The 15,719-nt window shown below is 38.3% G+C and overlaps 1 protein-coding gene across 1 annotated transcript in view; it reads left to right on the top strand.

Moving 5' to 3' along the window:
- The window catches only part of sema4ba (sema domain, immunoglobulin domain (Ig), transmembrane domain (TM) and short cytoplasmic domain, (semaphorin) 4Ba), a 31,394-nt gene that overhangs the window by 9,655 nt on the left and 6,020 nt on the right, over positions 1 to 15,719 (top strand). Inside the window, exons 2-8 of the mRNA XM_037682887.1 lie at positions 4,062 to 4,222; positions 4,378 to 4,440; positions 6,477 to 6,575; positions 7,053 to 7,164; positions 9,127 to 9,243; positions 9,491 to 9,648; positions 14,921 to 15,102. Of these exons, the coding sequence (XP_037538815.1) occupies positions 4,062 to 4,222; positions 4,378 to 4,440; positions 6,477 to 6,575; positions 7,053 to 7,164; positions 9,127 to 9,243; positions 9,491 to 9,648; positions 14,921 to 15,102 (892 nt within the window). The remainder of the gene's footprint in view (positions 1 to 4,061; positions 4,223 to 4,377; positions 4,441 to 6,476; positions 6,576 to 7,052; positions 7,165 to 9,126; positions 9,244 to 9,490; positions 9,649 to 14,920; positions 15,103 to 15,719) is intronic.

The following is a 15,719-nucleotide window of genomic DNA, read 5'->3' as shown; positions in this document are numbered from 1 at the left end:
AGAGTCACCTGTTAGTTTATTTCTTTTTACAAATTCACATTATTTGATGTGAATTTCAGATGAGAGACAGTTTGATATAAATACAAAATTTAAAATAAACGTAGAGGACATGTAACATACGGTGCTTATAATGCATTTAAATGTCTTTTTATTTCTTTTGACAGCACAAAACAAGATGGACCAAAGAGACAAACGGCTGTAACCTAAAATAATCTGTTTTCTGACACAATCAGCAGCTGTTACACTAAACGTTTCCTTCATTTCCTTCTTCCTGCTGCACGCCGCAGCAGTTCAAGAGCTGCTCTGTCATGAGAAATAACATTAAAGTTGAGCACAGACAAACATACAGACGTGATTCATGCAGGGAGTGAAGGAGAGGACAGGTTCAACCAGGAAGGACTTTTATTTTTTGAAAGAAACAGCCTGCACAGGGAGCGTTTCCTGGTGCTCAAGTTCCACGAGCGGTTTCACACAAGATGTTTGCACGTGCAGAACATCACAACTTTTTAATTTTGGCTTGAGTCGCATTCGACTTTATGAAAGCACTAACAATGCTGATGCAGAATAAACAGAGGGATTTGATTTTTTTATCCAAACAACTGCACTTTTGCATGCATTAATGCAAAACAATGAATGCATTTTATTAAATTAAAAGCTTCTTAAAGTAGATTTTCTTGACGAGATTGTAGCTGCAGTGATGTTTAAGTGCACTTTAAATGTTGCTTTCCCCTAAAATAATGAAAGTAAAGCTCCTCACAATTGGCGAACCCTCCTGGATTATTTTTTTAACGATGCTCAAATCTGCATTGTTTCTTTCCTCTCTAACGTGAGTGGTCTGACTCCAGACAGCCATTTTTTTAGGCATCTTTCTCTGAAAATTGATCAAAGCTTTTGTTTTGGTTCAGTCCCTGGCCTTTGTGTGTCTCTCTCCATAAATCATGCACAGTTAAATTTGCAAAAGGTTGTGTGTAATGGAGGAACTGGGGGGGTTCAGTCCATTTATCCTGCAGTGACAGTGAACAGCAGAGACAGTGGTCCCGGTGGCTTCATCTGCAGAACGAAGAGCAGAGTCTCTTGTGGTTTTACAGACAGATTTAAATACAATCTGCTTGGCTGTTGCTGTGGCAAAGGACTGCTATTAAGATGTTGTTTTCCTGAGGGAGAGGAAGTCTCTTAACCTGCTGCGGCACTGAGAGGAGGTTACATCAGGTCACGCTGACTGCAGCTTATAATCAGCAGAACTTTACAACTCTACCTGGGCTCGATTAGTTTCATGCAGGAAAGTGCCATCGGTCTAATTGTTACCACCAGCATGTGTGGTTTTAATCACGCCTCTGTCCTCCGGACTTTTATGAAGTTCAGATGCTCGATCGTGTCAACATACAAGGAAACATATCAACACATTTTGGCTTAACTGTTCACCAATACACACTTTTGCAAGTTTTACAGCTGGAGGCTGTCAATGAGTGTATACCTTTAGAATTTATTAGGCTTTATATTTTTAGACTAAGGTGCATTTAAATTCCTTTAATTTTCTCAAAAATAGGATATAAATAATAAATGGGATATTTGTGTTTCTTTAACACTTTGCAAAGAATTAAAGCTACTCATTGCAAACTATAAAATCAAACATCCCTGAAGTATATCAGATGGTGCAGATTGAATTTATTCCCGTGTGTTTTACAGATAAATTCACACGGAGTTCTGAAATGCAGGTATGCACTCAGTGTAAACAAAGCAGTTTTAAATCCACACTTGACTTTACAAATCTGTGTGTAAATATGTACCAACCCATCAACGTTGTTGGACTTCTCAATCCCAAACGGCTCCTTCATTGAAGTCTTTGTTGGCCTATTTTAAACGCACATGGTGGTTGACAAAAGTTCACAAATTTTGCTCACAAATTAATATATAGTTGACAAAAAACAAGTTAAATCATGTCATCTGGACAGTTTAATACAGCACATCTGGGTTGGCAAGCCTCAGACTGATGAAGTCTTTCGGATGAAAGACGCAACGTTTCTTCCAAAGAAGAAACTGTCCAGATGACATGATTGAACTTTTTTCTGATTTAATAAAAAATAAAAAATAAAAATACTTTATTAATCCCAAATATATAATATTAATAATGAATATTAATATTATATATATTAATAATTATAAAATTATATATATAATTTATATGTATTTATAAGTATTATTAATATATAATATTATATATAGTTATATTATAATTATATATATAATATATAATTAATAATTAATTGTTATACTTATAATATAATAATAATATTAATATTGATATTTTTTCTGAGCTTGATGTTGGAAGATGTAGAGAACAAATCGAGACTCAAAATATTTTTCGTCTCTTTCTGCCGACTTCCACATTATATATATTATGTATATATATATATATATATATATATATATATATATATTACAATATATTATGATATTTTTATCGTATATACAATGTGGAAGTCGCAGAAAGAGATGAAAAATATTTTGAGTCTCGATTTGTTCTCTACATCTTCCAACATCAAGCTCAGGAAAACGAAAAACAACATAAAAAAATTGTTTTTGAACAATGTCTCAGAAAACGTGTTACCTGGATAAATGAGCGTGCTTACTATTTTTTGTAATATATACGTTAGTTGGTTAGTTTGTTTTTTACTGGTTTTCATGAGATTGCAATAAGTACCTTTAATAAGTATTTACAAACCAGTTATGAAACACTCTTCATAAATTGAAGCAAGCTCACCATTTCTGACTATTTTATTCATTCAGGCAATAATACAATACAACTTTATTTATAAAGCACTTAAAACAACACTATTGTCCAAAGTGCTGGAAGTGGTAAGGTATGGTAAGTGTAACGTTTTGCTAGTTGCTCAGCTAAGCTTTTAATTACCGGTAAATAATTTTAAATGCAAAAAAAATATTTTGCATCTACAAATTCTTGTAGTGCTTACAGGCAGGTAACTTATTGACAAATGTTTTATATTTTTAAATGATGAAAAACGCAGGTAAACAGAGAGAATGGAGGAAAAAGATCAATGTTGGCTCACTGATTGACCAAAAAAACCAACACCCTACTTTCTGCGTTGTACAGTTATTACTGGAATATGTCATGCTTGTTACACTAAGTGTTTACTTCCTAATTAATACTTGCATCATAAACATTTAATGAATAATTATGAAGGCTGCCATACTGTAAAAGATGCTCAGTAGCTCCTCGTCCCCTCAGTCCCTGCATCTCTTGAGTTTTTTTCTTTTCACACACTGTTATTACTCCCACAAGAGGCCCATGATATTAAAAGATTTTCCAAAGTTAAAAGAACGTCTCTTTGATGTCTTGTTTTCCCCCAAGTCGTCACGTTTCAGGGTCAGAGGTCCTGCAGCACAGCTTCGGTCACGTCAACTTTCCAACATCTCGCTGCTCTGTTTGTGCTGGCATGAAGTTAGAGGAAAACTGTTCAAGCTGCGCCTGCAGACGCTGCAAACCTCACATCCATGTGGGCCTAGAGCAGCAGCAACCAGACAGATGACGATTTAATCTTTGCCTCTCGTTCAAAACTGCGCATCAACAGATTCGACTCTCGGACACACACGAGTTGAACAAGTGCACAGACAGAAACGTTACGTTTGTGTGACAACATGTTTGCTGGGTCATTAATTACTGGGAGTCCCAAATCTCAAGTTGTTGTAAAGCTTCATGGATGTTGCTTTGAGGGTTTTTGTTTCTGCAGCACTCTGATACATTAAAGTGTTTTTTAGATGATTATTCTGTGATTATATTGTTTACTTCAATGCTAATGTCGTATAAACTGTTCAAGATGTGGCTGTCAGTATCAACTTTGTTGGCTTTTTACTCCATGAAGACAGAGTCCAGTATGAACACATAAACAAAATCTTCTAAACAGCATGCATGTAAAAGCTCGAGCGCTTTTATTAATGTAATCTGTATCAGAGCGTGGACTGAGCTGAATAATGTTCAGTAATCGTCCGGGACAGATTGATTGATATTTCACATCCGATGTCTTTTTTTTTCATCTGTTCAGATGCAAAAGAGAGAACAAGCAGAAGATTCTCAGTCAGCGGGGTCCTCAACTTCACCTCCCTGCTCCTCAGCAGTGAAGACAGCATGCTGTATGTGGGCGCCCGGGAGATCCTCTTTGCTCTCAACCTCTCTGATATCAGCACAGCCAAACTACAGAGGAGTGTAAGAGCCAGCAGCTTCACATGTGACGTTATTATTTACATTCTTGATGTGCAGTGGAGATTGGGTAATGAATATGATGCAATCCCTGTAATTTACTGTATAACTGCACGGGTCTTACAGTGTTTTTGTTTGTTTGTTTGTTCTTCCTCCTGCAGCTCACATGGAAAACTCCAGAGACGAAGAGAGAGGAGTGCAGTTTCAAAGGCAAAGATCTCCAGGCGAGTCACCTGCTGGTTTGGGGAGCTTGCACAGCAGCTAAACCTCTGTTATGAGTCCAGGGATGCTTTTTCTCTCTGTATCTGACCATTTGGAAAATGGGAGCATTTCCTGTCTTCCATTTTAAAACAATGGATTTTTCCCTTCCTGTCAAGCACTCTTCTCGTTCGTTACACTCTTTCTTTTGTCATGCTGCTCGATCTCAGTCAAGCACCTTTACGACCGAAGCACTTTAGCAGCACGAGCTAGAGTTTGTTTTTAATGTTCCAGACAGTTTTTTTTTTAACAGCTTAAAAGTGGGTTCTGTAGAAAAACTATTGGCAGTTAATATCTTACCTGTTGAAGATTGCTTGATGGATGGCCTCAGTCTGGAAAAATAGTCCAGTTCTGACCAGATTGATGAGCTGCTAGTAAAAATTAATCCAGTATCAAAAATTTTACAGAGCTTACATCTCACTAGGCTGCTTTTGTTGGCAACAACATGTAAAAACGAGTTTACAAAAAGTCCAAAACAAAGCTTCTTTATTTTGTTTTTAAGAGTCACAAGGTATGAGAAACTTGAGACAAGGAGGGTTTGGCAACTTGTGAAACCTAATTGTGACTTATTCGAGACAACAAGAGAATTGCAACCAAATTGAGACATAAATGGAAAAACTTGTGATTATACTGAGACAAAACTACAGGTGCAGGTCATAAAATTAGAATATCATGAAAAAGTTGATTTATCTCAGTAATTTCATTCAAAAAGTGAAACTTGTGTATTATATTCATTCATTACACACAGACTGATATATTTCAAATGTTTATTTTATTGTTGTTGATTATAACTGAAACTAATGAAAACCCCAAATTCAGTATCTCAGAAAATTAGAATATTGTGAAAAGGTTCAATATTGAAGACACCTGGTGCCACACTCTAATCAGCTAATTAACCCAAAACACCTGCAAAGGTCTTTAAATGTTCTCGCAGTCTAGTTCTGTGGGCTACACAATCATTGGGAAGACGGCTGACTTGACAGTTGTCCAAAAGACGACCATTGACACCTTGCACAAGGAGGGCAAGACACAAAGGGTCATTGCTAAAGAGGCTGGCTGTTCACAGAGCTCTGTGTCCAAGCACATTAATAGAGAGGCGAAGGGAAGGAAACGATGTGGTAGAAAAAAGTGAACAAGCAAAAGGGATAACCGCACCTTGGAGGAGATTGTGAAACAAAACCTACTCTAAAATGTGGGGGAGATTCACAAAAAGTGGTGACTCCATGCCACGCCGCATTGCTGCAGTAATTCAGGCAAAAGGAGCCACAACTAAGTATTGAGTACTGTATATACTTATACTTTTCATGTTCATACTTTTCAGTTGGACAACATTTCTAAAAATCCTTTTTTTTAATTGGTCTTAAGTAATATTCAAACTTTCTGGGGTTTTCATTAGTTGTCAGTTATAATCATCAACATTAAAAGAAAAACATTTGAAATATATCAGTCTGTGTGTAATGAATGAATATAATATACAAGTTTCACTTTTTGAATGGAGTTACTGAAATAAATCAACTTTTTCATGATATTCTAATTTTATGACCTGCACCTGTATGTGCACATCGTTCACAGAAATGTCCCACAAAAGTTACAATTTATTTGCTGTTATGTACAAAGATAAACAAGTCATAAATGACAATTCAATGTGACGCCAAGTGAAAATTTGCATTTTTCCTTACAATTGTGAGTCTCTAAGTAGTTTCCACCAGTCAGCCCAGTGAGATATAAATTTAACGCAAACACTACTAATCCTATATTATCAGTTTTACATTTCATAATTATTTTAGAAGCACTGTTTAACATAGCAGCTGTCGATCTTAAAGCTCGTCAATCTAATCAAGATAAAACTTTACATCTCTAAACTGAGCTTCTTCAATGGGTAAGGTAATAAATGCTCTGTCTCTACATTGGATACAAACTAGAACAAACGTATTGTTAATACTTACAAGTAGGATCATTTCAAGCAGTTTCATAAAATTCCCACTTTGTGTTTCTGATACAGAAGGATTGTTTCAACTACATCAAGATTTTGCTCCGTATGAACAGCACTCACCTGTATGTGTGTGGAACGTATGCCTTCAGCCCGCTCTGTGCCTACATCGTAAGTCCCAGAACGTGTTCGTGGTTTGTTTTTGTGAGGGTCTTAAAAATAATAGATTGATGCAGAAAAGTTGATTAGCTGGACGTTTTTCATGATGCTTGTTTTATTTGATTCTGGAGGAAGAGCACATAAAACCCGATGCATGCCTCTTCCTGCCCCTCTCGACTCCATTAGCAGTCCGTCTCACCCAAATACAATATCAGTGCATTATTTTATCATCTGCAGTGCTCGCAGGGAAAGAATCAAAATATTTGATGCATCTAACCAGATTACATCGAAATCAATCTGGTTTGGCATCCATTTCTTGAATTATTTCAAAGCCTTTTAGAACAATGCATGACAAACTGGATGACCTGCGCTTCAACTTTAACCAAAGACAGACCATCTTTGTTCTTCTAACACAGCCTGACAGTGAGCTCAGATGTAATCTCACAGTCCAGTTGTCACATCTGGTGTGTGTTTGTGTGTGTCCTTCAGAACGCCTCAGACTTCTCCTTTGCCAAAAACGATGCTGGTGAGATTTTGACAGAGGACGGACGCAGCCGCTGCCCATTCAACCCTGAGTACAAGTCGACCGCCATCATGGCTGGTAGGTCTGAGAGTTTGCTGGTTACAACCAAGCTTTGTTGAAGATGAGACACAGTTCGGTGAACAGGTGAAGACGATGAATGCACATAAACGTCTAACTCTTAAAAAAAAAAAAAAAAAAAAAAGGTAGGACGTTGTGCAAAACATAAATAAAGGCACATTTTAATGATACACAAACACCATAAACCCATAATTTATGAGAAATGAAACATAGTAAATATATGCAACTTTGAAACTAAGACTATACTATTTTTTAGAAGAAAAAGAAAAGACAACTTGATGCCATCAACATATTTAAAAGAGGTGGAGACAGAGACATTTTTACCTCATTCAGCATTCTGTACATGTCTAAGAACTGAGGAGACCAGTTGCCTGAGTTTTGGAGGTGAATGGTCTCGTTCTGATCTGATGTAGGATTCAAGCTGTTCAACAGTCCTGGGTCTTTGTTGCTGGATGAGAACATTTGTTCTCAAACCTGCATACACTTCTTTGTATTCATCGGCCTCGATTTCCTTAATTTTCGGAGATCTACCGATGCTTACACGAGAAACCGATTTTACCGATATTTTGTAGTTTTATCAACAATTGTCTGAACTTCATTTATATTTCAAAGCACTACCTCATGGCCAGTTAAAATAAGTTCGTATTGTTTCTAAAATATTGTTCAAGAGTATGTTTTTCAGTAAAATAAGATTGGAAAATTGAAGGTGCATTGTGATCTTACAGCACCTGACAGCGTCGCTTATAAAACAAAATTAGAATCGGCAGGTCAGGCTTTTTAGAGATTGGTGATCAAACATAAAACTGCAATTGGTACACCTCTACTTCTTTGCATTGATGGTGCAGTTGTGTAAGTGACTCGTATCATAGATGCTAATGCACCCCCATACCATCAGAGAGGCAGGGTTTTGAACTGTGCATTGATGACAGCCTGGATGGTCCCTTTCTGCTTTAGGACAGAGGATGTGGCATCCTTGGTTTCTCAAAATCATTTCAGATTTAGATTTGTCTGACCACAGAACATTTTTACACTTTGCCTCAGTCATGTTTTAAATGACCCTCGACCCAGAGAAGATGGCTGCATTTCTGGATGCTGTTCACAGTTCACATATGACTGTTCTTTGCATGATTGAGCTTTGATTAGCATTTGGGAATGGCATGACAAACTTTTTACTGCCTGTGATTTTTGGACATGTTTCTGAGTCCATCCTGTGATGTCCAGAACAGAGTTAGTTTTGTTTTTCATGCAGTGTCACTTGAAGACCCAACAATCAAAGGCGTCCATTCTTGACTTTCAGTCTTGTCCTTTGAGCACCTAGATTTTAGATCTAGCAAATCTTTTGATGATGTTACGAACTATAGATGTGCGGTCTTGTAATCCTGAGGCTGATGGTTCAAGGTTGCATTGGGAAGGGAAGCCAAAAACAAACAAACAAAAAAACAACAACTATGAACTATAGTTTATTAGATAATCTAGCAAATTTCCAATTTCCTGTTAAGGAACATTATTCTGAAATTGTTCTAGTAATTCCAGAGATAACCTTTCGAGACTGATGAACTCAGCTCATCTTTACTTTTGAGAGCTTCCGCCTCTCTAAAATGCTCTTTTTATAGTTTCTTACTAACCTGTTGCCAATTATTCTAAATGGTTGCAACATCCTCCTTTAGCTGTTTACAACCTATTGTTTCCCCATTCCCATGCATTTTAGATATTGTGCTGTCCAAATGACCAAATTTATTCTAAAATAAGATAGCATTTCTTTTTATAAACATTTTATCTGTTTACTATGCTCAATTGTACGGTAAATAAAATGTGGATGTACAAGATTTGCATTCTGTTTTTATTTACGTTTTATACGTCCCAACTATTTTGGATTTGTACAAATTGCAACATAACTTCTGCATTTTAATGCGGTTAAGGATACATTTCGTGACAATGCTTGTCTTTTTCTCTTCATTGCAGACGGAGAGCTGTATGCCGGCACTGTCAGTAATTTCCAAGGGAACGAACCCATCATTTACAAGAGTCTGAGCCAAGGCACCTCTTTGAAAACGGAGAACTCACTCAACTGGCTTCAAGGTACAGCGCTTGGACTGAAAACAAAGCTTTGTCTTACACAAGTCTTTCCATATACTATTTAACATCACATATTAGAAGGGATTAAAGTCAGCTTCAGAGTTTTGTTGTAGAAATGCTGGTTGTCAGGCCTGCAATTTAACAAGATGATGGTGTTTACCTGTGATCCGAGTTGTGGGAGGACTCCATTCAGCAGTAGGGATGTCAGTGCCCGGATCTCGGTGTGATAGTATTGTTACTTTCCTTTCAGACCCGGCCTTTGTTGGCTCTGCTTACATACAGGAGAGCCTGCCCAAGGGCAACCTCATGGGCGACGACGATAAGATTTACTTCTTCTTCAGCGAAGCAGGAAAGGAGTTTGATTTCTTTGACAACACCGTTGTGTCACGCATCGCACGTGTGTGTAAGGTGAGTGTTGCCAGATAGTCCATCCAAAGACGCTTTATACCCTGAAGCAGCATCTTCCTGTACAGCCACTGAAGGAGTCTAACCAACCAGGATTACTCTGGGGTTGTTTGTTTGTTCCTTTACGAACGTGTTTGTGCTTCTACAGATGCACATGTCACCTTCTAAGCTGCTTTCAGCTGAAACACATTGCTCGTAGATTACACTCCTTCTGGGCAAACATGTATGAAAACATCTCCCTCGCATCGGTCCCTTTTGTTTGAGCCCTTGTTTCCAAATGTTCTCTCTTAGTTCTTAACAAATATTTGTCTCCAGATCTGGATTCAGAAACCAGCCAGAACTGCTCAGACTACATCAGTTTGGGTTTTTTTATCCTTTCAGCCAAAAACTGATCTTGAGATGGCCGCCACAGATAATCAGCCTTAGCAAACACAAGAAGATGTAACTCTGTCAAACTTACAGAAATGATCTAAAGTTTAATGCTGCAGTAGCTGAGAGTTATGTTCAACACATACTTTGAGCTCTAACAAGTCTCTTTAGAGCATGCATACTGTACTTGTCGCCAAACACGTCGCACCGCCGTATAAGTCGCATCAGTCCAAAAAATGTCTAATAAAGTGGGAAAAAAAAACATAAATAAGTTGCTTCACTGTATACGTCAAATGTATTATGTGTCAACGCTGACACGTCGCGTTTGATATGCGTCACCGCCCACAACCCATGTGGGCCGGTGTTGTGCCAAAAATCGATTGGCTGCCAAATGGCGACTGCGGGAGCGTGCACGGGAAGTTTTTAACAAGAATTTAACAAGATTAACATTTAAAAACAATAACTTATTTGCTTGAACTTATAGCAAAGGTGTGTCTCAGTTGAACTTTTCCTTCATTAATGCACTTTGACGGTCAAATCAGCTGCATTTCAAAAGCCGATTCGCTGCGCACAGAGGGACGACTCGCTGTGCATTTCTTCAAAAAATTTAACAAGATAACCTCCTAAAAACAATTATTTGTTTACTCGACATTATAGTAAAGGTGTGTCTCAGTTGAACTTTTCCTTAATAAATGTACTTTAATGGTCAAATCAGCTGCATTTCACCTGGGCGACGTGGCAAAATGCAGCTGATTTGATGTTTGCTCCAGGAGTTCCAGAGTGAGATGAAGGTGATTGTATGGCAAGCAAAGCATCTCATTAGTAGCCACTTTTACCTATTAATGAGACACTTGGCTTGCCATATTAGTCGAGGGCCCTCTAGTGGCTGAAAATGGTAGTGTTTAATATTTTCCTTGTCAGAATGCATGAGATAGTCAGATCACAGACAAAAGTTTGGTTATAAATATGGGAAAAAAACATAAATGTGTCGCTTCGCTGTATAAGTCGCGGGCATACTAATTTATGCAAAAAAATGCGACTTATACAGTGAAAATTATGATAATGTTGTTTGCAAGGTTTGGCCTCAGTTGAACACTTTGGCACAAGGCTGCAGGCAGCGTTGCCAGGTGAGAAATGTAGGATTATCGTACTAGAGACATAAAATTATCGTATTTTGAGGGAAATTATCGTACGCCCGTCATAACTAAAATAACAAATCTATTTATGCACTATAGTAGTGATAAGTCCACTTCCTGACCGGCTCTGCTTCTTCTTCTTTTCTTTTTTTTCTTTTCCTCACTCATGGGGCGGGCGCAGCGGACTATTCATCCAATCATGGCCGTTGTTCTGAGGCAAACGCAAACACGTCACTCGTAGGTCACATTTAGAAAAGCACGATTGGCTGGAATTTCCAGCCAATCGTACATCTGTTTGCGGACACAGATGCCTTCAGGGTTCACAAAAAAACTCTGACAGACAGTTGCAAGAGGCTGATGACAACCGATTACAACCACACATTCACGGAATTATCAAATTATCATATATTTGGCCTTTTTTGGGGATTATTGATCGTACATCCTATGGCAAAATTGTTGTACAAATACGATAATTATCGTACACCTGGCAACACTGGCTGCAGGCCTTGTTCTTTCATTAAGACATGCATAATTAATTAATTTAGTAGATTTTTAAAATATTACCCTGATTAACAATCATAAAGATCATATTGGACCAAGAATAAAAACTATCACACTGTAGACTTCACAAGCAGAACGATAAATACCGAAGCGGCTGAAGTGTTGTAAAACAACCCAGTTGTGAAGCAGAAGGTTGTTTCACCATTGGAGAGATAAATTGCCTTCATTTATTTACCCACCCAGGTTTCCACACAAAACAATCCACTCAACAGAGTCTTGTAAATACTGAGTCATGTAGCTAGTTGGAGGCTGATTTTCTCACATACGGTTAAATTAAAATGCTCAGTATGGAGTATCCTGGTATAATTACCCACGAGGAAATTAGCAACTTGCCTCAAACAAATAAATAATTAAAACTGTATCATCTTACTCAGTAAGTAATACTATTTGCTGATGCCAGTTCAAATGAACCACTTATTTTCTGAGTCATGGAAATACTGAATCGTAGCTCGTTAGAGGCTGGAGTTAAACAGCACTGTTTGACTTTCTGTGTACTTTTTGTTGAGTATGTTAGGGTGTTTGGTACTTTTGCTCTGCATCATTGAGGCCAACTATAGCGGGATAAACATTTTTTTTTCTCTGCCTGAAACAAACAAATCAAAGCATGTCTCATCTGAGGATTGTTCCCAGAAAGCAGACGTTACTGTCGGCCATGTCTGTGGCTTTTTGAGCAGCCTTTAGAACGACGTCTGATTTTACAAGCGGTTAATGAGCGGACTGCATTTTACTCCAATTATTCAGTAGTCAGTTTGAGCTCAGAGTGGCATTAAATTATAAAACTCGTCTTAGCCAGAAGGACAAGAGAAAACGTATGTTCCTCATTACCTGCATAGGCTTCTACAAGAAGTAATTGCTCCAGAGGTTCAGTATTGGTCACGTTTTGGTCATTTTGTATTGGTCATTTCCCGAGCACCGCTGCACCGATGTTGCACTGGAGAAGACCGAGCTGAGGTTTGACTTCTTCAGGATTTTTATAGCGACTGAAGGCAAACCGGCAGGCGATAAGGTTTTAACCTGTGTGTGTGTGTGTGTGTGTGTGTGCGTGCGTGCGTGCGTGCGTGCGTGCGTGCGTGCGTGCGTGTGCATCTACAACTCATCAACATTTGAAGTCAATTCACTTCAAGATGGCGATTACAGCTACTCAACCTTGGCCAACAGGAAAGTGGCAATAACTCAGTTTTTCTGAGACTGAGCTCAAGTGTGGTGTGGTGGTAGCTGAGAGTCATTCTCCACGCATGCTCTGAGAGCTCACAATGAGACTGTAACGTATTTTTTACCCTATAAGTCTCGGTGTTTTGCATAATTTACATGCTCTGTGACTTATAAGCTGAAGCTACGTATTATGGATTTTTTTCCCATATTTATAAACCAATTTTTGGCTGAGATATGACCGTTTTCATTCATTTTGACTCTGAAAATATTGAACACTACCCAACATTTTTCAGTCAGGTCATCTGGACAGTTTCTTTTTTTGTGTGCTGAAACGTTTCGCCTTCGATCCGGAAGGCTTCATCAGTCAAGGAAACACACAACAAAACTGATTCTTCCCCCAACAGCTTACTCCAAAGTGGAACAAACCAGTTCTGCTTGTGATAAGATAGTCTCTACCATTTTTCAGTCTCTAGATGGCACTTGAGTAGTAAGGTAAATAAAAGGTAAAAGTGGCTATTAATGACAAATACAAAAAATTTCAAGACAAAAACAATTGGACTTTATTTATTATACTTTACTTTTTAGTTTTTTGTTTTTGCCTTGAACTTTTTTTTAAATTTACCAAGTCTTGGATGACTGAGAATCTTCACCAGCTATTAATGACACAGTCGGCTTGCCATAGTCTGCCACCTTTGTTCTACTCTTTACTTGGAGCAATCTTCAAATCAGCTTCATTTCACAGCACCGCTGTGGCGAATTGCAGCTAATTTGACCATTAAAGTGCATTTATGAAGTAAAACCAACTGAGACACACCTTTGCTATAATTTTGAGCAAACAAATAATTGTTTTTAGGTGTTTATCTTGTTAAATTTCAAAGAAACGCACAGGGACTCGTCCCTTTGTGCGTTCCTACTCCCACGTATTGGATTTTTACATGCAGCTGATTTGACCGTCAAAGTATTAAGCAAAGGTTAGACTGAGACACACCTTTAATAAAACATAGAGCAAACATATAATTGTTTTAAGTGTTAATCTTGTAAAATTGTTGTTGAAGTCCTCCCATGCACGCCCCTGCAGCCGTCATTTGGCAGCAAATCGATTTTTGGCACAACACCGGCCCACATTTCCGGGTTGTCAGCGGTGACGCATAATAGATGCGACGTATACGGCGAAGCAACATATTTATGGATTTGTCCACTTCATTAGACAAATATGGACTGATGCAACTTATAGGGTGAAGAGACGAGTACGGTGGAAAATACGGTAGTTGAAATAATTTACAAGGTTGGACCAAAACACCAGATAACAGTGCAAAGCTCTTGTTTGAAAAAGTGTATTCCTTCAAAAATGACTTGCTCTATCCCATTTTTATCCTCTGATCATCATCAAACAGCTGCCTCTTCACCCCGTTAGATGTGTGTGGTCCTGAGCTCCTCTTCTGTGGGATTTAATCTCTCTGTAACACTTCTCGTACAATCACCTTCACTCTGAGGCTTAAAGACGTCCTCCCAATTTGTGCCGATATCCCATCGTTCAATCTGTGTAAGCTAAATTAGTTCCCACGTCGAGGGGAGTCCTGGCGTGCCCCTCGGAGCTCTTTAAAGGCTCGTGCCACAGGCGCTGGATCACAGCGGTTGTGTCAGTGAAAAAGAAACTGTTGGAGCAATGGTGTTTTTTCTTTGTTCATTAAAAAGCACTTGTCCTCTTCTGGGCCCCGAGCATGTTTTATCTATGCCAGTTGATGTTAGTTTATTGTCTTCATGACCTAGAAGTGTTCTGCCTCAGGGTGTATCTGTCTGGCAGGCTCAGTCAGTTCCAGCTCGTAAGGGGTTAATTTATCTTCTTTTAAGATTAAGATACCTTTGGTTTTACCTGGAAAAATACATTTAGTGTATGTTTTGGTGGGGACTTTAGCAGATTATATTTCATGATGTGCCTGTGTCAGATGTCCTGACACCAAGCATGTTAATTAAAGTGTGTTTTACAGCATTTATTGGTCCTATTCCACCCTCTGCTGGCTTCCTGTTCACATGACTCCCAACCCTCTGTGTTGCAGGGTGACGTCGGAGGTGAGAGAGTGCTGCAGAAGAAGTGGACCACTTTCCTGAAGGCTCAGCTCTTGTGCTCTCTGCCCGATGATGGCTTCCCCTTCAACATAATCCAAGACATGTTTGTGCTCACGCCGAGCCCCGAGGACTGGAAGAGCACGGTGTTTTATGGAGTCTTCACGTCTCAGTGGTGAGAAAGAAGGTTTACTCTTTCAGCAAACGCATCGAAATGATAACTGATGCGTTCATGTTATGGTGTACCAAGATAAGATACATAATAAACACACTTTTGAAGGTGATGGCTTCAAAAACAAAAAGTCAAGTAACTTGAGGAATTTTATGGAAGTAATTTTCACACAATATGATGAGTTTGATTTTTACATAATTGTATATTTAGTTGGATTCATTTGATAAATAATTGTAAGTTAAATTATTTAAATAAATTATTTATTTGATTTATTTGTTGCAAATGTTTAAATCCCAGTGGGATTTAGAAAAATCATTTTAATTTAAATCTGAAAAAGTTTATTTGGACTAAAGCCATGCTTTTAAAAAAAAAGCCGACGTTTATCACCCGCAACCTTTCACGAGCTAAGATCTTCTGATTGTTGAGTTGGATCTGATTTGGGTCAAACCCTGACAATATTGTGATGTAACTCTGAAAACCGACTGAGTTGGATAAGGTTGATTATCTGTGGCGGCCATCTTGAATCAAGTTAATTCCAGCAGTTTATCAGCTGTAGATGGACATCCAGTGATTACTTCCTGTAAGTTTCATTCACATCCATACTGTGGTTTATGAAAGGT

This window comes from Nematolebias whitei, chromosome 10, assembly GCF_014905685.2.
Source record: "Nematolebias whitei isolate Nwh7 chromosome 10, NemWhi1, whole genome shotgun sequence".
Taxonomy (NCBI): Eukaryota; Metazoa; Chordata; class Actinopteri; order Cyprinodontiformes; family Rivulidae; genus Nematolebias; species Nematolebias whitei.
Note: the sequence above shows the minus strand (reverse complement) of the source record. Positions and strands in the feature narration are given on the sequence as shown.